The sequence below is a fragment of the Podarcis pityusensis genome (genome assembly GCF_964106645.2).
Source record: "Podarcis pityusensis genome assembly, chromosome: 3".
Lineage (NCBI taxonomy): Eukaryota > Metazoa > Chordata > Lepidosauria > Squamata > Lacertidae > Podarcis > Podarcis pityusensis.
The window spans coordinates 85,998,997-86,020,776 of NC_138026.1; the positions used below are offsets into that span (position 1 = coordinate 85,998,997).

Below are 21,780 nucleotides of genomic sequence, written 5' to 3' on the forward strand. Positions count from 1 at the left end.
GACCTTCAACTTTTTATACCAACTAGTGCTTGACACTAGTTCCAAGACGCTTTGGACCATTCGTCAAACTGAGTTGCTTAATGTACATTAAAAAATACATTCCACTATATTTTCCCATCAGGCACGAATAACGCCAGAGATCTGATTAACCTGTAGTCCAACACAGTCAGTCAAAGCTTTGCAGTTCCTTCCAGTGAGCCAAAATCGAGGCATGATCCATTTCAGGGCCATTTGGGTTAGTCTGTATCTGCCCCTGCTTCTTCTGCAATGTTCTTGCACAAAATAAATGTATAGCTAACTGTCACACCTCTCTCTCTCTCTCTCTCTCTCTCTCTCTCTCTCTCTCTCTCTCTCACACTCACACACACACACACACACACACACACACACACACACACACGCTTCTCTGCTGCCAGTAACTTTAACAGAAGTCCCCAGGGAAATAACCATTAAGCAAACATCTGTGCTTTCCCTATACATCACAATTTCAGCTGCTTTTCAGAGAGGCGGCTGACACAAAGGATCTGCCAGTTTTGCCAAAGCCCAAACTCAGCAGCAGCAGAAACCTTGAGTCAAGAGTGATGCTGCACAACACAGCGTTGCTAAATGGGTTATGAGCATCCGGGTGCAATAGATGTCAATTTTTACAATAAGTATCTCCCCTGAGAAGCTGCTGTAGGATTAGTATTGTCAGCCGTCGAGTGTCATCTGTCTGGGAATGGTACTTAGTATTGTCATCTGTCAAAATGATTAAGTGAGCCAAAATGCTCTGTTTTTAGAGCTTTTATGATAAAAACAAAAATCCATCACACAAAGGGTCTCCTCATCATCTGTGTTGCACTTGGGTAATATGTCTGTGGAAAAGAATGCAAGGAGTTTGAGGGACAAGGCAGGGAAGGGGGAGAGGAAATTGGGCAAAGGGATGTCTCTTCCTTAAGGAAACCAGACGAGACTGCAGGGCTTTTCTTAATGGCCTCAGACTAAAACTCTTATCAGCAAGGATGGACAATTGGAGTCATTTGCTAAGATTGGACACCCTGACTTGTTAGGAATAAAATTAGCTAGAATGACAGGTCACAAGTCTTCAAGAGAAGAGTACAGGATCCACCAAGTGACAGGGCTATTCACACTATTGCTTCAGCACAAGGTGGCCGGTTCGCGTCTCCGCTCCTCCACATGCAGCTGTTGGCTGACCTTGGGCCAGTCACACTTCTCTGAAGTCTCTCAGCCCCACTCACCTCACAGAGTGTTTGTTGTGGGGGAGGAAGGGAAAGGAGATTGTTAGCCGCTTTGAGACTCCTTAGGGTAGTGATAAAGTGGGATATCAAATCCAAACTCATCCTCTTCTTCATTCAGCACACAGGAAGGTGAAAACTATGGTGAACAGTGACGTTCCAAGTTCAATAATATTTGCACACATTACGTGCCAGTTGGGTCATTAAGACTGGTTCAGATTACAGTGTGGGTTAGAGAGGACATTCTGCATTGGGGACAACCAACATGATGCTCTCCAGTTGTTGTTGGACTACAGCTCCCATAATCTCTTATCATTGGCCATGCTGGCTGGGGATGATGGGAGCTGGGAGTCCCTGTTCTACAGCATGTAAGCTGTGGGATGGGTTTATTTGGGGCTTGCCATTGTTGGCACAGTGTTGACTTTCATAGCTGAATCCCAGTATGATGTATTCTGGGGACAGCATGAGAGGTTCAAATCATCACCCCCATCACAGCAGTGATGAGAATGGGAAAGGTCAATGCTTTGAGCCCTATGTTCAGAATACCAGAGAGTGTCTTCATTTTCAAGGCTATGAAACATAACCCACATTATAAAAGTCCTAAATACTTGGGAAGCCCATTTGTTACATGGAGCTGGTAGAAGGGCCTCAGTGCTATGAGAACAAGCCAACAGAATCCTGCTTGTGACAGTTCTGAAAAATCTGATGCTTCTCTGCTCTTATATGCTCTGCAGTAGCGTTATTTCTCTCTTCCTTGGAGTGTAGTTTGTGTGGGGAGAGGAGTGGGGGGGGGGCTCCTCACAGACAATATTTCCTTTTACCAGAAGCCTACAAAAACCTGGAGCAGTTGCACTTTAAAGTAACATGACCATCACATCAGGCTCATCCTGAGGCCACGAATGCCGCCTCAACACAAAACTGAGCTAGAGCACTTTCTGAAGAATTGCCTGGCCTAACTGTTTCTTTTGCATTAATAGATGCCTGTCAGGATACAGCTGCCATTAGTGATATGTATTAGGCTGTGGAACTGTCGCTTTAAGAGGAGTGATGGAAGGCCTGTCCCACAAGACATTGAAACCTGGGAGAAGGCACCCGCAAGGACACATCTTGCACCGTCTCCTTGAGGGAAGGGGCTGGGGGCCCTTTCCCTAATTGGCAATGCATCTTGGCTTCCCAGCCGTCAGCTGCCACATGATTTGCAATGGGGTGGATTTTGGGCACCCTTCCAGCAGCGCAGCACCAAAAGCAAAGGCATTTTTTGCAAGAGGGGCAGCCTGGTGCACCCCCAGCCCAGCCCAGCCATTACTTAAGACAGACATCTAATATGTTTGGATTATTAAACAGCTTGATACAAGTCATTCTTCAGACTCCGATGCTGACATCAATTATGTTAATTTGTCCCAATGATGCAATGATAATTTAATGCCTCATTAAACCGAATGGACTTATAAAGCTGCCAGTTGAGAGCTTCAACCTTGCCCTGGGCAGTCTTCCACTCTGTTCTTTATATCTATATATTAATAAACACATGCACCAATCTCCACTGTGTTTGTGTCACCCAGGCTGCTGTCATCGTATTTGTTAGTAGCAATATTGAACAGAAATCCAGCATGTCAGTATTTCCCAGTAGAAGCTGCGGCAATGACGCTTCCTCTTCCCCCTGCCAGAGGAGGCATCTGTTGGAGCATGCTCAGTAGGTAGCATTCCAGGATGGGCAGGCTGCTTTCGGAAGATGCCAGCAGTCCAGCCTGGCCCAAGGAGAGAGAAAATTTGCCCCAGGAAAGTTAGCAAGGCTGGCAGAGTCCCATTAACCTTTATCAATTAGAGGCTCCTTTTAAGGCAATGGAAGTTACTTGTTTTGGGAATGGTTAGATGTTGCTTTGGTTGAAGTAACAGGAAAGCTGTATTAAGAATATGTTTATTAGTTATTGATAAATATTGTCAGGTGTTTGAATGGTACGTATGTGAAGAGGAGGAGCTTATTAACTTAACAACCCTGGTTGAAAAGCCAGAACTGAACTGAACAGGCTGGAATAGCCCCTATGTAATAAACAGTTTTCCAGACAGCATGGTGTGCTAGACATCCTTGAGAGCAATATTTTGGTACTCATATCATTCCAATATTATACTTTTAATAACCCCTTCACACCCAGAAACCATCCAGAACAGAAGGGAATTGTTTAGCTAGATTGTAAGCTGCCAGTCCAACCTGTTCTGGACCAGAACATGCAGGGGGCGGGGAGGGGTTTTGCCTTCACATGTAGACCTGTGGCTGCCCACTCTGCACTATGGGATGCTAGACTAGATTCACCAATGACCTAATCCATCTGAACTCTTTTTATATTTCTTATCTTTAAAGGCCAGGAAGAACCATATTCTACACTCTGGCCTGATAACGGTGGCAGTCTTTTCTTTCTTTTTTTCCTTTTTGCAGGCTCATAAATCAATCAATCACTAGTTCTCAAGAAGGAAAACACCTTCAGGACAATAAAGTGCTGTAGTTAGTGCTGCACATTCCAGACCAATAAAATTAAATAAAATAAAAATAAAATGGCTTAGGGACAAACTAGATCCTTGAATCTACCCCCCTTTTTCTTTGGTTAAAAATGGCCATCAGAGGGCAAGGAAGATTTAGGGCACAGGGAGGGGTGGGTGGGTGAGGGTTAACCCTTTGTATAGGCTGGCACCAACTTTGATGAGTTTTCAGCACCTTTTATGGTGATTTGACTATGTGGACTAGATTTGGTTTGCTGCTGTTGCTGATCTTGTGCAATTTTATCTGCTGTTTTATTATGTGGCAGTTCTGTTTTAAAGTTCTAAAATTTATTAAATTGTGTATTTAATTATTTTTAATAATTAAATACACAAATATGCCAGACCCATTTCCTCTCTGCTATTACTGCCTGTGGGCCACTGTGAGCACAAGCAGATCTCCATGTTTGTAAGATTTCTGTGCCTTGTATTGTATTGAAGGGCAGCCACGTTCTCTTGCCAGAGAAGATGCTAGCTTTTTGCAGTCTCCCAGAAGGTGGAGTAAACTACATTAAGTATGTGTAGCTCCCTTTAACATCACCATTTGAGTTAAATTTTGTTCCAAACTGGAAGGTAAAATTGTGCTTTTGAGTAGCTCTGCCCCTTCAACCTTTCTAAGCAGCATTCAAATGACAGGATGTGATAGTGTTCTAAGATTCAAGCAGCCACCTGCTTAAAATAAATAGTTTTGCCCTTTGGAATTACAAACAAGCAATAAAAGAGTGCTTTGTGTTGGAATATAAAGCTGATGTCTCATCACAAGACTGCTTGGTCATACGTCCTCGTCAAGACTGTATTCCCCCAATTAGCCAATCTATCAGCTCTCATTTCATCTAAATGTGCAGGGCAGGATTCACCTAATGAATCTCACCAGTGGAAACCCTGCACTAGGACTTCTGCTTGTGCAATGGGAGTCTCCTCCCCCCACTGCTTTTGTGGGATCAAGAGAACCAACAGTAAAATGCTTGTGCTGATGGAACATTAGCACAACAATGAATTCCCCCCACAGATTCCACCACGAGTGAATTTCGCAAGTCTGGTGTCCGTGAATTGGAGGGCAGTGAGAATGGCAACAAGGGGGCAAAGCTAGCACATTGTTTTCTGCTGCCCTCTCATATAATAACACTATAGTGTCTGGAGTGGGCTGACTAGCTATGCTAAATTCAGATCAAGACAGCATTCCATAATTAAAACAGCAATGTCATTACCCGGCAGCATTTCTAAACATATTCCTGCTTTTCTGTTAGCCAAACGCACTTTCCTCGGTTGTGGAGGCCAGGGTCAGAGCAAAACAGTGCCCTGTTCAAGGTGGGTGGCTCTGCTGCCCCTGAGTCGTCCTCTCCCTTCCGTGCTGCCTTGCCTCCCTGCTTACCCATAAACTCTTTAGCTATTAGTTGGAAATTATCACAACTAATTTCAAACCAGAACTTGTAGCCACAGAAGCAAAGTAGTAGTAGTCAAAACGGTATTGTTCCTGGCTACCTTGCCCAGAATGCTTCACTCTGAGGAAGGAGTCTTCTTTCCTCAGAGCAACACAGCATGGAGGGGGAGGACGAAAGGCGCATAAGAGTTTTGCAGGATGGGTGGCCAGAGGTATAGCAAGTGGCAAAGGTGGAGCTGATCTGCCTCCGTTTGTTTAATGATAGGCCTGTACTGACTGATGCATTTAGAATTTCCCCCCTTTTTCCTGCCATATATTTACCATTCTGCAAAGCCTGCAGGGAGTAAAAGGGGCAATGAAAGCACAGATATATTCCACCTTCTGATAGCGGTACTTAAAATTCTGTATTAGAACAAAGGCCTTGACTTTGATCTGGACTTCTGCCCTACCAAATGGTAGCATATGGCACCATTTGTGTGCGCTGGTTGTTAAAAAGACAGGCAGAGAGAAAGATCAGGAGTTAAGCACAAAATATCAAGTTTATTCCTAAAACCACAGCCACATCATCTATACAAGGTGCACACCTAATTTCCAATATGTGATATATATTTTTTACCTTGCATTACATATTACAATGCAAAGAAACCTCATATGAAATAAATGCAAAGAATATAATATCTTTTCCACATTTGCTCATAACATTGTTCGTTCTGGCAGTGATTCGGGACTTCAGTGGTCTCTTTCTGCTCCCCGCCTCCCAAAAAACCTGAGAATGATCATTCCCATTTCCAAATTTTGTTATTCATCCTTTTTTATTTGTTTTTATGAGAAACTGTTACAGATTTTGGTAGCATGCTTAGATTGTCTCATACCAGCACAGCAGCCCTGCATATTTTTCATCTGAACACCAGCAGACATTACAAAAGGACAATTTTGAGGGTGTCATCTGTGGAACTTTCCCACTTCCTAAAAGTTCATAAGAATTGCAGGGTAACTAGTTGCTTAGTAAAGCTATCTCTGCTGGTGGTGAATGTTCAAAGCAGCCCATTTCAAAATAGAGAGGTCCACTGACTTACATGAACATTCTCTAAGGCCAGACAAGAGAAGGGGAAAAGAACAGAAAGACCCACAATACAGAACCAATCAATCTAGCCAGTCAAAATGGCTGGTGATGCAGATAATGCTATAGTACAAAATAGGTCAGCAATGTAATCACAGCATGCTGTAGGGAGAAGTGTTCTTACACAATAGGCACAGTTAAGTACAGATGCACAGCTCTTTTAAATAGCCAGGCATTGAGGACTAATGTGGCAATTTGTAAATGGTTTTCAGTTAAAGATGGCACCAGTACAGTGATTTTGCTTTAAAATAGAGAGGAATCTGGGGAGGCGGGACACAAGGGGCTATGCTTCTTGGATTGCAAAGTGCCAGCTGAAAAAGGCACCACTATAATGGTAGATAATGACAGGATGAGCCTACAGTCGCATCAAGTTTATCTGCACAGTTAATTACTTAAACTAATGGTATTACAGAGAGCTCAAGTGGTGTCTGAAGAGCAAAAAAGGTTCTCTCATCATCCAGGTATTTGAGTTTCAGTCCATCTGTGTTCACAATGTGATCTGAGGTAGTTTAGAGTAGGTAAAGTGAACCAATTTATTATACAAGGGGGAAGCAGGAAGCAGAGTCAATGCAAAAAGTCATGACTTGGTAAGTAGTCTGAGGTGAGCAGGGAAAGGCAGAAAGTATCTGCTGGAGGTCAGGAATGAGAACCACTGATAGAGGTAAGTGGAGAACTCTGTATGGCCCACTGGAACTGACCAACAAGGACTTTGATCAGAGTGTACATCAGACATGTCTGAATACATTAAGGAATGATGGTAGGGCAAAGTAGGGAAGGAGATCATATTGTAGAGCTGGAGAAAGCACAGTGGGAAAAGAAACAGAACTGAAATGATTGAGGGAATGGAGTTTCTTAAAAGCTGGGAAATTTTAAGGACAGGGTTGAGAAACCTGAGGCCCTTCAATGCTGTTGGACTGAAACGTCCATTATCTTTGACAATGGCCTTGAGGCTGGATTGTTGAGAGTTAGAATTCAACAATGTTTGGAGGGGCCACAGCTTCATAGCCAAAGTACCACACTCATTACATATGGTATGTACAAACTGCACGAACTTCAGCTGAGGGGCAGGTTTGTGTTCAGGAGTGTCAACAGGGAAACAACCCCAAACTTCCAAGTATGCAACGAGGATATGGGACTTCATAGATCAGAAAAATGGCAAGTAAGAGGTGACATGATAGATGCTTATATAATTATGCATGGCATAGAGAAGGTAGATAGAGAAAGGTTTTTCTCCCTCTTTCATAACACTACAACTCGTGGACATCCAGTGAAGCTAAATGTTGGAAGATTCAGGACAGATAAAAGAAGGTCCTTCACGCAGCACACAGTTAAACTATGGAACTCGCTCCCACATGAGGCTGGCCTTGAAATAGGATTAGAAAAAAATCATGAAGGATAAGGCCATCAATGGCTACTATGCTCTGCCTCTATGGCCAGAGGCAGTAAAGCTGAGTATCAGATGCTGGAAACTCCAGGAGGGGATAGTGCTCTTGTACCTGAATCCTGCTTGCAGGTTTTCCACAGGCATCTGGTTGGCCACGGAAGGAACAGGATACTAGACTAGATAGGCCATTGTTGGCCTGATCCAGTGGCCCCTAAACTGTGACACTCTCCCCAGAGGCACACCTAGTATATTAATTGTACAGCTTTTGTCCTGTGGTGAAGATGCATCTCTTTACCCTGGTCTTTGACAGTTAAGGCTTTTCTCTTTTGTGGGACCCACTTCTTTTGCTGAATATATACTGCTGGGTTCCACTTGAAGCTGTTTTACTTGTTTTTATAACTGTAATTTGTTTTATTTGTTTCTGTAACTGCTTTTTATGGTTGTAAGCTGCCCTGTGACCTTACGATGGAGCATGGATGAGAAATCTTGCAAACAAACAAACAAACAAATGCTCAGCGCAATTCCTATTCCCCAAATTGCTTTACTCCAAGGCAGCTTTCAGAGAAGCCCATTGGAATACTGTAGTGGAAGAAATGATGCTGGATGCAGTTCTTTATAATGCTGCCCCCCCCCCCCCCAGTCTGATACTGCATAGATCTTCAGCTAATTATGTATAATTGACTGGTTTGTGGATGAGAAATCAAAAGCACAGGGCAGGGCAGGATACAACCGGAAGGCTGACAGGGGCTCAATTGATGGCAAAGATTCAGAACTAATCATATTTAGCTTTGAGTATTTCTGGTAAAAGTTTTCCTTTTAATTAGGAGGCACAGGACAGATACACTACCCAAGTGTAGGACAGACAGCTGGAGAGCCAAATTTCCATAATGTCATCATCTTTCAGAAAAGCAAATAGGAAATATGATCAAACGCTGAAGGTAGAGCAGGTGGAGCGAAGGAGGACAAGAATGTGAGCAATAAGTGTGGAAAGAGAAAATGAGAAGCAGTTAGGTGTGGGGACAGACTGATAAGAGAGCGTTCTGGGAGTTCGGGAACATTATGCAAATACAATTCTCCAGGGCTCTAGACACACTTTCATTGCTGTCCTTTTTATAACACAGTGTAGATTATTCAGATCCATAAATTAATGGTAAGATGGACAAGAATGCATAACTAAGCTTTGTGACTTGTTAAACAGCCTGGGTGCGCTTTCTAAACTATAAATGTCACCATGCCACATAGGATGAAAAGAGGAACCTGTTAACTAGAAGAATTCTTTTCAGGATATATTAGGTCCTAGCCACATTGAAATCAATATAGTTCATCTTTACCAACAGTCCTGCCACCATACACACTTCATTTTGTCAATACAAGGAAAATAATTGGTCTAAATTCTGGATTTGCTAGCACTGTCCCTGTTACTACAACTAAATAAAATGCCAGATCCAGTTGTTGGGTTCTGTCTCTCTGACTTGTTAGAATGGGGGCAGGGGATCTGTTAGCCTTTAGATGTTGCTGGACTCATCTCCCACCAGCCCCAGCCAGGAAGGCCAATGATAAAGGATGATGAGAACTGGAATCTAGAAAGGCATAGAGTCCATATATTTGCATTAGCATGACTGAAAAAAATTAAATCCAGGGCAGGGGTTGCACTCCTCACAAGACACTTTGGCCACAGGAAAAAGGCCGAATGATTTCTTGAGCACACTTCAATGTTTCCCCTATAAAAAGGGACACTGCTGCATGCCCGTCAAAGTGGTAGCATGACTGGTCCAGTAAAGTGTGATGGGTGTGTTTGCAATTCATTTCCGAGAGCAGAACTACTCTTGCCCTTGACAGGTGCTCATTCCGTTTCCTCCTTTCTGTCGATTTCATGGCATTTCACCAGTACAGTTGTACCTCGGAAGTCGAACGGAATCCGTTCCGGAAGCCCATTAGACTTCCAAAATGTTTGAGAACCAAGGCGCAGCTTCCGATTGGCTGCAGGAAGCTACTGCAGCCAATTGGAAGTCACGGCGGACGTTCGGGTTCCAAAGAATGTACGCAAACCAGAACAATCACTTCTGGGTTTGTGGTGTCCGGAAGCCAAAACATTTGTCTCGTAAGGTGTTTTACTTCCGAGGTATGGTTGTATTCTGTTTTGAATTTCAGAGTTGTGCTAGTAGCATTTAAACATACTTTCTCCCTTTGAGACTCCAGAATAGCTACTTTGTATGCCTAGCTTTTCATCATTACACATCCATTTTCATCCTACTGGCATAGAGCAGGACCAACCCCAAACATTCTGCTGCCTGGTGCAGAGCATAAGTTGATGCACCAGCACTGCCCTGCTCTAATTCCGGGTGCATGATATAGAAGACTAGACAAGTTATTGAGGCAGAAAATTCTGTAAGGCTCCTGGCAGGCAACAACAACAGTAACAAACTAAATAACTATTTCCTACCCTTTTCGTGACACTTCAGGTCAGCTGCCTGAAACTGCACTCTGCCTAGTGATAGGGCTAGCACAGAGCACTGACTCGAAAGCAGGTTTTCAAGCTTGTTTGGTATATCAAACCAATCCTTGTGTAACCAATTAATTATAAGGTTTTAAGATGCTAGCTTAAAAAAAATCAAAGGGTTTTCAAAGCACATCCTCCCCAATGGCATTGAATGGGATCTTGCAAAATCCATTTACCAACATGGTAATTTAAATACTAGATAATTATAATAAGTATTGGTGGCAACTCAAGGGAGAGGTCAAAAGTGGGTTTTTTTAATAGCGTCACTACCCGCTAAGCATTACCTCTGGCTCTTTGCTCCTTTACCTCTTAACCAAGCTGGAAGAGCCCTCCCTTCTTTCCCCCACTTTCATGGTTTTTAGTCACCAGCTGTAGTATTTCATCTGATGTAATCTGAACTGTTGCCCCCAGACCTCTCCAGTAATGGACACAACTCCGTGATCTGATAGCTATAAATAACACACTTAAAAACTGATATAGAATGGAAATGTGGCTATTGCTGGATACACAGTGGGATAATAATGATTAATGTCAGCATGGAACCTTTCAAAAGCATACCATTTCTTCATGAGTTACCCTTAGCCATTGCTCACATATGTTAGAGAAATAAAATACGAGAAGTAATTAATTCTGAGTGACGTATAAGTGAACTGCCATGTGATGAAATTTGTAGTCATCGTGTGGAAACATGGCAAGAATTTCCACGGTCCCACCAGAGATCCAACACATTGCAGCTGTCAGTTTGCATTCATTCTGTTAATAATTTTTAAAGCCTCTTTTCCTACTGGGATGTTTTAAAATTAAAGTTTTAAAAAAGCTAAATCCTCCCCTAGGATACCACACAATTCTTACTCAACAGATTTGCAAGATGCCCTTTGATAATGTCATTTAAGATTATTTTCTGCAGATATAAGCTGTGATCCAAAGAATTGAGCTGTGCCTGTGACGAACCCAGACAGAAATGCACTTGCTGTTTCTGTTCTCCTACCAAAGATGAGCCACTGTTCAGTTGAAAAAGTACATGGTTTCTTCAGCAATGCAAACTGTTGGAACAGAAATAGCTAGGCAAATTCCAGATTTGAATAAGATCATATAACTCAGGATCACATCCATAGACACTATTTTCTCAGACACACAAAATGGTTACTTAGAAGCTGTAATGTGTGCAACACATTTCACAGCATACACCGTGCTTGCTTCTAATGTGCTCCCCTTGAAACTCTTGTACTGAGTTGGTCTGCACAACACAGTAAGCCAAGTTGTGGTTTAGCAAGACAGTGGGACTCTGTGGGCTCCCCAAGGAGGATATTTCTCTAACTTTTTTTCTCTTTGGTTCTTTTTACTGCTGTGACATACTGAGCCAAGCCAAGGTTTGGTTTAGTGTGCCTTCTGCTCCACGACCTATTGCTAAGTTCTTTACTTACTAACCGTAAGTTGTAGCAAAGGTATTTCCTATGGTTACAGGTCGTGGTTATAGAAGTTAGACCTTACACATGACCCCAGTCATGATACCAAGTCAAACCTTGGCTTAGCTGCTGTTTTAATAAGCCTAGGGAGGAGCAAAGCAGCTGCGATCTGCTCCTCAGCAGTCAGCAAGTAGTTATTATTTCATTATTTATTAAATTTATATACTGCCTGCCCTTCATCATAAGATCTCAGGGCGGTTTGGCTTACTGCATCGTGCAATCCTGGTCAGTGTCTGTCTGCATTTTGAACTACTTCACATGCAGCAAATATTCAGAACACTGCAGGCTTCACATCAAACAGAAATAATTGGTGCAAGTCAAACAGTAATGTTCACATGTATAATGTAACTTTTGCTATTGGGCTCCAGTTATTATAGAATTATTTTTGAAGATTCTTCCTAAAAGCTTTGCACCAGGACACACTGGTGAATCAGTTATAGGTACCGATTTTGAAACTATTTTGCTTTAGCATTTATAATCATGTTAATTGCCAATTATAATGGGTGTGAAATTTTGGACCCATCACAATTAATTGCATCTCGCCCAGTGAAATTAATAAGGTCAAGATTTCCCTCTAGATTAATGAGAGCCTTGAAAAGTCATTAGCATCTGCGTAATGTAAAAGGCCAGTAAGGAATTTCTCGCTACCCAAATCCTCTGAAAACTGAAAATTTGCATTTCTAAGAATGTGGCAATGCTGTGGCAATAGGGTTGCCTTACATACATACAAATGCATAAGCACTTTCTGAAATAGCATTGGACTGTCTTAGGGAAATTGCATGGCTGCTAAGTCTCCATGAAATATACTAAACTGTCTTTAAACCAAATACATGGAAATGTTATTTACAATCTGGTTCAGGATGGTTAACATATACTAATTTGGTGATTTTGGGGAGGGACAGGGTGCCATTACTTAAATGTCCTGTTGCTACTGGACATCGATGCACATATCTGTCTTCACAACTGATGTGGTCAGCCTACAGCCTACATAGGGACAGACAGTATTTTGCTGTGCAAACTATGCACCTTAACTCTGTAATATATTCCTTCTTGCATTTCTAGGTTTGTACTAAAGCACTGGGCTGGGAATTCAGGAGATTGCAGAGCAGTCAGCATACCTACCGTATTTTTCGCTCTATAACACGCACCCGACCATAACACGCACGTAGTTTTTAGAGGAGGAAAATCCGTAGGCATGCCACCCGCAGCAATTCCTCCATAACACGCACAGACATTTCCCCTTACTTTCTAGGAGGAAAAAAGTGAGTGTTATGGTGCAAAAAATAGGGTAACTGCTCTTTAAATTGTACCATTTATTTTTCTCTTTAAAAGCAACCAAATCTGTATACTACCCCTACAAGTTTAACAGAAATCTAAACAAACCTTTCAGAAGCACCTTGTTGTGATAGTTTGACTATGACTTGACAAAAGAATTGAGTACTCTCTGTTCAGTTTCCTAGCAGTTTTAAGAAAGAAAAGACCGCTTACCATCATGGCTCGGAAGCAGTGGCTGTGGCCTGGCTGAGCCATCAGAGGTCAGGGGTTGGGTGGTCTCCTGCTTCCAGCACAGCCAACGGATGATGTCGGCTCCTCTGTTGGCCACTAGGATGGTTAGGATTTACCCAGGAACTTTAAACTGGCCTATCATGGCCAAGCAAGGGGGTGGGGTTACAAGTGCAGATCTGACTGGCCTGTCTTCAGCCAGGTCTGCCTCTAGAACACAACTCCCCAAAACAGCTTCCTGGAGGGATGTGTGTCAAGGAGGCTGTCCTTAACCCAAGATGTCATTGAAATGTTTAGGGATTTTTGTCAGGTATTTCTAGGGGATACCGCAAGCAACACAGCTGAATACTCCACACAAAGAGAGATAAAATAGGAAAGCAACTTAAGTCACAGCAGTGTGTATGTGTTTCTTCTGTGAAAAACTCATATCTAATTACTACACAGCTTTAAAGCGTGGGTGGGATGTGGTTAAAAAGCAGCTTAAGGAGTCTGTGTTAAGATGCACATGCTACTTTGTGGATGGAGGCTACAAAAAGCTTTATAGCTACAAATGCAGTATAGTTGCATTGTTTCCATGTCCTGATGAGGAATACCTTCAAATTTCTAACTGAAGAAAAAATATTAAAAATTAAAACATAAAATACACACTAGTGACACTCAAAATTGAAAACTAACTGTCAAAAGCTTCTTTGTGAATCCCGGACCCCTCCAAATTTATTCATTTTTGTAATATCTGCTCTAATAGGTTTCCATTGTAATGCCGAAAAGATTTTTTGTGTCTCCCCAAAATATCCTTAAATAATATTATTAATAATAATAATTTTACGGATTTCTCCCACAGACCCCTGGCTGTGATTGAACAATGTGCTTTTTTTTTTTTTAACTTTTCAGCTGCCAACACTTGACATGGAATCCTGGAGGGTCAGGGTTCAGCCCCAAGTTGTCGAGCCACGCCGGGTTATGGTATGGAATTACAGATGACAATTTATATACAGATTTTGTTGGTCCTTAGAAAAATGAGCTAACAGTGTGAGTCACTATAAGTGTGTAACTTCTATATCAGATATAGGGGGAAACATTGGAATTTTTCTTACCATGAATTTCTGTTTTAAGATGCCTTCTGGAGGCCATTCCCAAGGTTAAGGAATGCTCTGTGGAAGACTCTTAAAAAGAGGTTTGTCTCAAACACTTGGAAATATGGTATCAACATCCTTCATAGGGAGCTTGACGAAGTATATCATTATCAAAGAGGGGGCTAAAAGGCAGGAGAAACAGTATGCAGAATTGTATTTACTGCCTAGAAGATTAGGCTGTTATCAGTTATGATTTATTTGAATTCTTGCATTGTCTTTAAAAAGTTATTAATAGCCTTACAATCAAGCTCTTGATTTATTTAGAACTTTAATAACAACAACACACAACTGAGTGAGGCAAAGGGCAAAGTCAAAAGCTAAAATATTATAAGGTTGATATAATAGATGGTAAGGTTGATCTTATTGCTTACTGTTCACAACAGTGATCCAAACATTTCACCACCCCCATTCCAAAGTGGGGAACTCTGGCACTCTCCTCAGTTTACGCGCATGTGCTATATACTGACTGACTGTTTGGAAAGAGAAATAAAAAACAACTTATGGGGAATCTAGATTATCCCTATTCAAAATAAGAAAAGACAGACACAAGGCTATTTAAAAGTGAGGCTGCACTTCTTCACTGCTCAACACCTATTATCAACAATAATAATTTATTTGGGCAGGAAGAGACCATTCACATTCTCTCCCAGAACTTTGTCTTATTTTTCTGTTCTGCAACTACAGTTCATCTACAAGCTATGTTAGCTGATGCCTTCTAGCCAATATATCTAGAGCTCCCTACATATCCAACAATCAGAGCAGCACTAGAGTAAGAGTTGGAAATCCTGTGGAACAAGAGTGAAATGAATGAAGGTTGTCACAATAGCTACAGAGTACCTCCAGGCCCTTTGCGCTGGCAGAAGAATCTGATGCTTTCTTCACTTGATAGGATAGCCATCTTCAAATATCTCAAGGGTTGATACATGGAAGATGCAGCAAGCTTGTTTTCTCCTGCTCCAAGAGGGTGGACTTGAACCAATGGATTCAAGTTACAAGAAAGGAGATTCCAACTAAACATCAGGAACAACTTTCTGACACTAAGAGCTGTTCAACAGTCAAACAGAGGTTTTTAATCAGAGGTTGGATGGCCACCCATCATGGAGAGATCTTGAGACCCATCTTAAGTTGAGATTGCTTAAGTTGGACTTAATGACCCTTGGAGTCCCTTCCAGCTCTACATTTCTATGATTCATTTGCCAATCTCCTGATTTCCTCCAAAGGTTGGTCACTATGTACCTGCATTGCACTTCACACTGCAGTACTCTTGCAAGCTTGGTTTAGATAATGGCAGATGAAATACCAAAAGCAAGAAAAACTGAAGATGAGTCATGGCCAACTTAGAAGTCATTTTCTTTTACTGCTTTGCAGCCAGAATGCTGTCTATTCCTTCCCACGTTTATTACAAACAGCATTCAGTAGAATGCAAGCACTTAAGCTTAAGCACTGTGACAACAATGTTATTTATAGGACACCATGGTCAAAGCAAACAATTTGCATCAAACTATATTACACCACTTAAAAAAACAACAACCACAAGTTGACAATAATAATATTCTCCAAAGTCACATACTTCATGACAAATGCATCTTTCCCCCCCTAATTAGATGGGTCGATGGCATTGACATGTGTGCGTAAATGCATAGCCACTTTCACTCCAGGAAATGCAGCAGGATGTAAAACAATTGAATGTGAGGAATGCTGCATGTGAACACACTCCGAATAATCAAACAAATAATCTGATTAAGTTACAAAGGATAGCTACTACTGAGTTGTAAATTACTTAACACACATACCAAATACAACTATAAAAGTCAAATCTGTACTTATGGAGATTATGTGAAAAGCTTCTTAGAAGTGGGTTTTTTAAAATCCCCAATGGAATAGTATAATCTTTTTTAAACAAAACAAAAAACCTTTACTATAAATTGCCAGGATTGTACCACCGGCTCTGATTTATACCAAATCCAGCTGAAATGTTGGTCAGATACATTTCTGTTTTCCAAAGCACACAAAAAAGATGTTGGAAATCAGTTGATGTAGAAATTAAAGAATGATTTAGTAATTTCTAAAGTAGCCAATAATTCTTCCTGCACCTGAGAACCTGATGGACAGTTTTATATGGGAGTAAAAAGTGACAATTTTGTTATTCATATCAAATTGTCAGAATTCCAATACAGCATCCTTGGACTGAATTGTTTTATGCATGACCTCCTTAAGGGTTTTTCCTTGTCAAATGGAGTAATTATCACATTGCCTACCACTATTAGATATATTTATATGATACAGAATGATAAACAAGAAAGCATTTCAAGAAAAAAGGAAAAGGATATGCAAATAATATAGGTATATCAATACATACACCCACAGACTTCCCTGTGAGGAAAGTTTGGAGCATTTGGGACTTTCTAGTTTAGAGGAAAGGTGAGTAAGGTGTGACTTGATAGAAAATTATAAAATTATGCATGACATGGAGAAAGTAGATAGTAGTTTTTTCTCCCTTGTAGCACTACAACTTGTGGACATCCAGTGAAGCTCAGTGTCGGAAAATTCAGGGCAGAGTATTTTTTCACACAGCACAAAGTTGAACTATGGAACTTGCTCCCACAGGAGGCAGTGATGACCACCAGCTTGGATGGCTTTAAAAGAGGGTTGGACAACTTCATGGAGGATAAGGCTATCAACTTGCTACAATGGCTATTGTTCTACTTCCACTGTCAGAGGCAGCATGTCTCTGAATACCAGTTGCTGAGAATCATGGGTGGGCAGAGTGCTGCTGCACTCATGTCCCTTTATTGGACTTCCCACAGGCATCTGGCTGACCACTGTGAGAACAGGGTGCTGGACTAGAGGGCCCATTGGCCTGATCCAGCAGGCTCTTATGTTCTTAGACTTTGAAAATGGCTTACAATTTACAAAGAAATGTGGATCAATAATAAATTAAATAAAAATATGGTTTCTGTACACATTATCTTCCATAAACATTCTAAGGAAAGACCCATTTCCTAGGAAGTACCTTCTGCAGGCACATGTAATTATCTCTTTTCCATACTGTTCACATGGTATGTTTATGTTACAATTGGGCTCGGCTTTTTGTTGGTTTGTTTCCTTCGATTCAACCTGATTTGGTTCAGTTAAAGAGGTAGGGTGTAAATAGGAGAGTTGGTGAAAACTGAAAGCCTATTTCTTTCCCCTGGAGAACATCCTGATTTGAACAAAATGGAAAGTGTGAAGCCACCCCTCAAGTCTTTAGACGGCCTTTTCCACTTGAACATCTCCAGCCGCCAAGTACGGTCCCCTCTGTCCATTCAGAGAACAAGAGGTGCCTACAACAAGAAGATGGTGAACAATTTTATCATGGCACTGGGGTCGTAAATACTTTTATTCACGCTCTTTATAGGCTTGGTGAGCTCATGGGTGTGAAGTGGATCCTGGGAGAGAGTGCACAGAGCTGGCACTCGAAGCTCGAGGTGGACGAGATGCCAGCTGCTGCCCACTTGTGCACATGTCTTCCTCACAGCCTTCCTCCTTGTGGGCAGCAGTTTGAGCTGGGCACTCAAAATGTACACAATGAAACACCTGAAAAACAGAACAAAACAAGAGAATGTCAACCAATAAAATAGGAACACAGGGTAGTATAGTTAGAACTAAACGACCTTCTAAATGGAGTGTAGAGAAGCTGCTCATGATAAAGGACCACAAATTTATGCATGCCTTCATGTAAGCCCCAATGAATATTGTGATGGGACGATGAGCTGCTTGTGTGTAAAATCCTAGTCCCTCAGAGTTTGGTCAAGTTTGCAAACCTCTGTCTGTAACGGAGCCCCTTAAACATGGCTCCGTCAGTCGCTGGCAGATTCCGACAGTGGTTGCTTTCGGAATCGCTTCCAACATAAAAGCTCCTTAACGGAAACACGTCTTCTGGACTCTCTGCGTGACAGTTTCCGGCGAGGAGTGGGTGTCCCTACAGGAGGTCCTGAAACCTCCCCACTGTTTTCGCTGGAAGTGTCTCTGAGCCATCCCTCCAGCTCCCTTTCCCTCAGCCCAGCTCCTCTCCCCCTACTGGTTCCCTCTTCAGCTGCTGAGTCTCTCCCAACCTGTGTGAGCCCTTTCACTTCCCTTCCTTCCGATGGCAGTTCCCTGACATCCACCTCCCCTCCAGGGCCCCCTTCATCCCCTCTCGCCCCCTCCTCTACGGGCGGTGAGGAGGCAAAACCCCGGAATGAACTTCCTTCATCTTCCGATGTCCCGAACACTTCTCTCCACCTGTTGCGGTTCCTGGTCTCGAAGTACTCCTCCTCCTCAGAGTCCATCTCCCCTTCCCCTTCCGATTCCGAGAATCCTTCCAACTCCTCCTCCTCATCGGTGGTCCCAAAGTATTCCCTCCGGAACCTCTCCACAGGCTGAGGTTTCCTTGGGAACCTTTGATGGAACGTTTCTATCAATACCTCGTCATTGATATCTTCTGCCATTACCCAAGTGTTTTCTGACTCCGGTTCTCCTTCCCACGCTACCAAATACTCCACCTGATCCCCCTTCCATCTGGCGTCGAGGATTTCTGCCACATGGCTGCTGCATTCCCTTTCTTCTATGACCGGTCCCCGAGTGGCCATCCCTTCTCGTCCCCCCTCATACGGTGACAGTAACGACCTGTGAAATACTGGGTGCAGTTTCATGTGGTTGGGTAACCGGAGCCTGAAAGCCACTGGGTTGACCTGTTGAATGACCTCAAAGGGACCCAATCTCCTGGGTCTTAATTTCTTACAACCTCCTTTGAACGGCAACCCTTGGGTTGACAGCCACACCCTATCTCCCACCCTTATGGTTTCACCTTCCCTTCGGTTCTTGTCTGCCTGCCTCTTGTATTCTTCCTTCGCCCTTTCTAAGTTGAGTTGGAGCTGACGATGGATTGCTTCCATTTCTTCTACAAAATGCTCGGCTGCCGGGACACCCCATCTCTCCCCTTCTCCCCCTGGGAAAGCCCTGGGATGACACCCATAATTAGCCAAGAAGGGGCTCATCCCTGTGGACACATTCTCGGCATTGTTGTAGGCAAATTCCGCCAGCGCCAACTTTTCTACCCAGTCATTCTCTCTGTCATTGACATAACACCTCAGATATTGCTGGAGGACCCCGTTTGCTCTTTCCGCCTGCCCGTTGGTTTCAGGGTGCCGGGCAGTCGAAAAGTTGACCTCCACCTGCAGTAAGCTCATGAGCTTCCTCCAGAACCTGGAAGTAAATTGTTTTCCTCGGTCTGAGACCACCCTCAATGGCACCCCGTGCAACCTAAAAATGTGTTCTACAAATAACTTCGCTGTCTCTTCCGCCGTGACTGCATGCGAGCAGGCTACAAAGTGGCACATCTTTGTTAGTAGGTCTACCACCACCATGATGGCTGTTTTCCCCTTGGACTTCGGCAGATCAGTCATAAAATCTATCGACACTGCCTCCCAAGGTCGTTCTGGGGTTGGTAAGGGTTCTAATAGCCCCGCCGGTGCCCGCCTCTCCCCTTTGGCTCGCTGGCATTGCTCACACCCTCTTACATACTCCCGTACATCTTCCCTCACCTTAGGCCACCAAAATTCCCTGGTGACCAACCACATGGTTTTGTGTTGTCCAAAATGCCCCGCCGTGGGGCTGTCGTGCAACTGCTTGAGTACCCTCCCCCTTAAGTCTCCTTCAGGGATATACAGTGCCCCTTTGTAATACAAAGCTCCATTTCTTTCCTCGAAACCCCCTGGTTCCTCTCCCTCACCCCTAAGACCTCTGAGCTTATTCTGGGCGTATTCATCATTCTCTGTTTCCTCTACCAGTTCTCTTTGTCCCACCAATGCCGCCCCACACACCCAGCGGTCCTCTGGAATGACATGTCTCTCTTCGGGTGCTCCCTCCTCCTCCAAATATTCAGGTTTGCGTGAGAGAGCGTCCGCCCTAATGTTCTCTGGGCCTGGCACGTAACAAATCTCAAAGTTAAATTTGGAGAACTCCTGGGCCCATCTCACTTGCCGTTGGTTGAGCACTCGTGCCGTCCTCCAATACTCTAGGTTCTTGTGGTCAGTGCACACTTGCACCTTATGTTGTGCGCCAATTAGCAGGTGCCTCCATCTCCGGAACGCCTCATGAATGGCTAGTAGTTCTCGGTCATACACCGTGTAGTTCCTCTCGGATTTGTTCAGCTTTCGCGAAAAAAAGGCACACGGTCTCCACTCTGACTCCTCCTTCCCTGGCTGCAGAAGCACCGCCCCAATCGCTCTGTCTGATGCGTCAGTTTCCACTCTCATCGGTTTTTGTAAATCCACATGCAGGAGTTGTTGTTCCGAGGCGAAGGCCCTTTTTAGTTCCTCAAATGCTCGCTCCGCCTCCTCAGTCCAAACGAACTTCTTCTTACTGCTGAGACAGTCCGTAATGGGCGCCGTCAGGTGGGCAAAGTTTCGGATGAACTTACGATAGAAGTTCCCAAATCCTAGGAACCTCTGCACATCCTTCCTTGTTTTGGGTGTTTTCCATTCCAGCACCGCCTGGACCTTGCCGGGATCCATGGCCAATCCCTTGTCTGACAGGCGATACCCCAGGAATTCCACCTCCTTGGTATGAAACTGACACTTCTCCAGTTTCACCCACAGCTGGTTGGCTTGCAGCCTGCTCAACACTTCTCTGACGTCTCTCACATGCTGCTCCTCATTCTCAGAATACACCAACACGTCGTCTAAGAAGGCCACACAATTCTTGTAAAGCAAAGGCCCCAGGACGTGGTTCATAAACGATTGAAAGCACGCGGAGCCTCCTTGTAGGCCGAAGGGCATAACTAAATATTCAAATGCCCCCAAAGGGGTGAACATGGTGGTTTTCCATTCATCCCCCTTCCTTATTCGTATCAGGTTGTACGCCCCCCTTAGGTCCAGTTTAGTAAAAATCTTTCCCTTCCTGACCCTTGTCAAAATGTCGTCAATCCTGGGCATAGGGAAAGCCACTGGTTCTGACACTGCATTTAAGGCCCTGAAGTCACACACAAGCCTCGGCTTGTTCGTGTTTTTTTTATCCACAAAAAACACTGGGCTGCCCCCCACCGCCCTGGACTCTCTGATGAACCCTCTCTTCAGGTTCTTGTCAATGAACTCTCTTAGCTCCTGCATCTCTCTGTCTGACATGGCGTACAGCTTGCCTACAGGGAGCTGTGCCCCAGGGAGTAAATTGATTTGACAGTCAAAGGGTCTATGCGGGGGTAATTGGTCAGCTTCCCTTTCGCTGAAGACGTCGCGGAGATCTGCGTATTGTCGTGGTACCTTCACGTTCTCCGTTACTTCAGTCCCTGCTAGGGTGGCTTGGGCCCCTGCCAAACCCTTTCCCTCTTTGCAGTGTTCTAAGCAATGTGCTGAACCAAAAGAAACCACTCTCTGATGCCAGCCCACCAGCGGATCATGTAACGCTAGCCAGCTCATCCCCAATATAATGGGAGCTCCTCCCAAGGTGGCCACATTAAACGCTATCAGTTCGGTGTGCCTTGCCACCTTCATTATCATTGGGACGGT

At 43.5% G+C, this 21,780-nt stretch overlaps 2 protein-coding genes across 14 annotated transcripts in view; one reads left to right on the forward strand and one right to left on the reverse strand.

The window, feature by feature from the left end:
* Window positions 1-21,780, forward strand: part of LOC308474196 (uncharacterized protein) — a gene marked incomplete at its 3' end in the record, with an annotated part of 78,316 nt that overhangs the window by 38,804 nt on the left and 17,732 nt on the right. For 5 of the 9 annotated variants that reach the window (XR_013984542.1, XM_081000321.1, XM_081000324.1 and 2 more), the window contains one exon: window positions 14,013-14,084. Coding sequence is in view for 8 of the 9 variants with exons in the window: in XM_081000321.1 (XP_080856447.1) it covers window positions 14,013-14,084 (72 nt within the window). Of the gene's footprint in view, window positions 1-14,012; window positions 14,085-16,758; window positions 17,102-21,780 lie in introns of those variants that run through there. The other 4 variants (XM_081000320.1, XM_081000319.1, XM_081000318.1 and 1 more) reach the window with 2 other exon arrangements.
* Window positions 14,506-21,780, reverse strand: part of BTBD9 (BTB domain containing 9) — a 152,446-nt gene continuing 145,171 nt past the window's right edge. For all 5 annotated transcript variants that reach the window (XM_081000202.1, XM_081000203.1, XM_081000199.1 and 2 more), the window contains one exon: window positions 14,506-17,830. In XM_081000202.1, coding sequence (XP_080856328.1) covers window positions 17,663-17,830 — 168 coding nt within the window. In that variant the 3' untranslated portion in view covers window positions 14,506-17,662. The remainder of the gene's footprint in view (window positions 17,831-21,780) is intronic.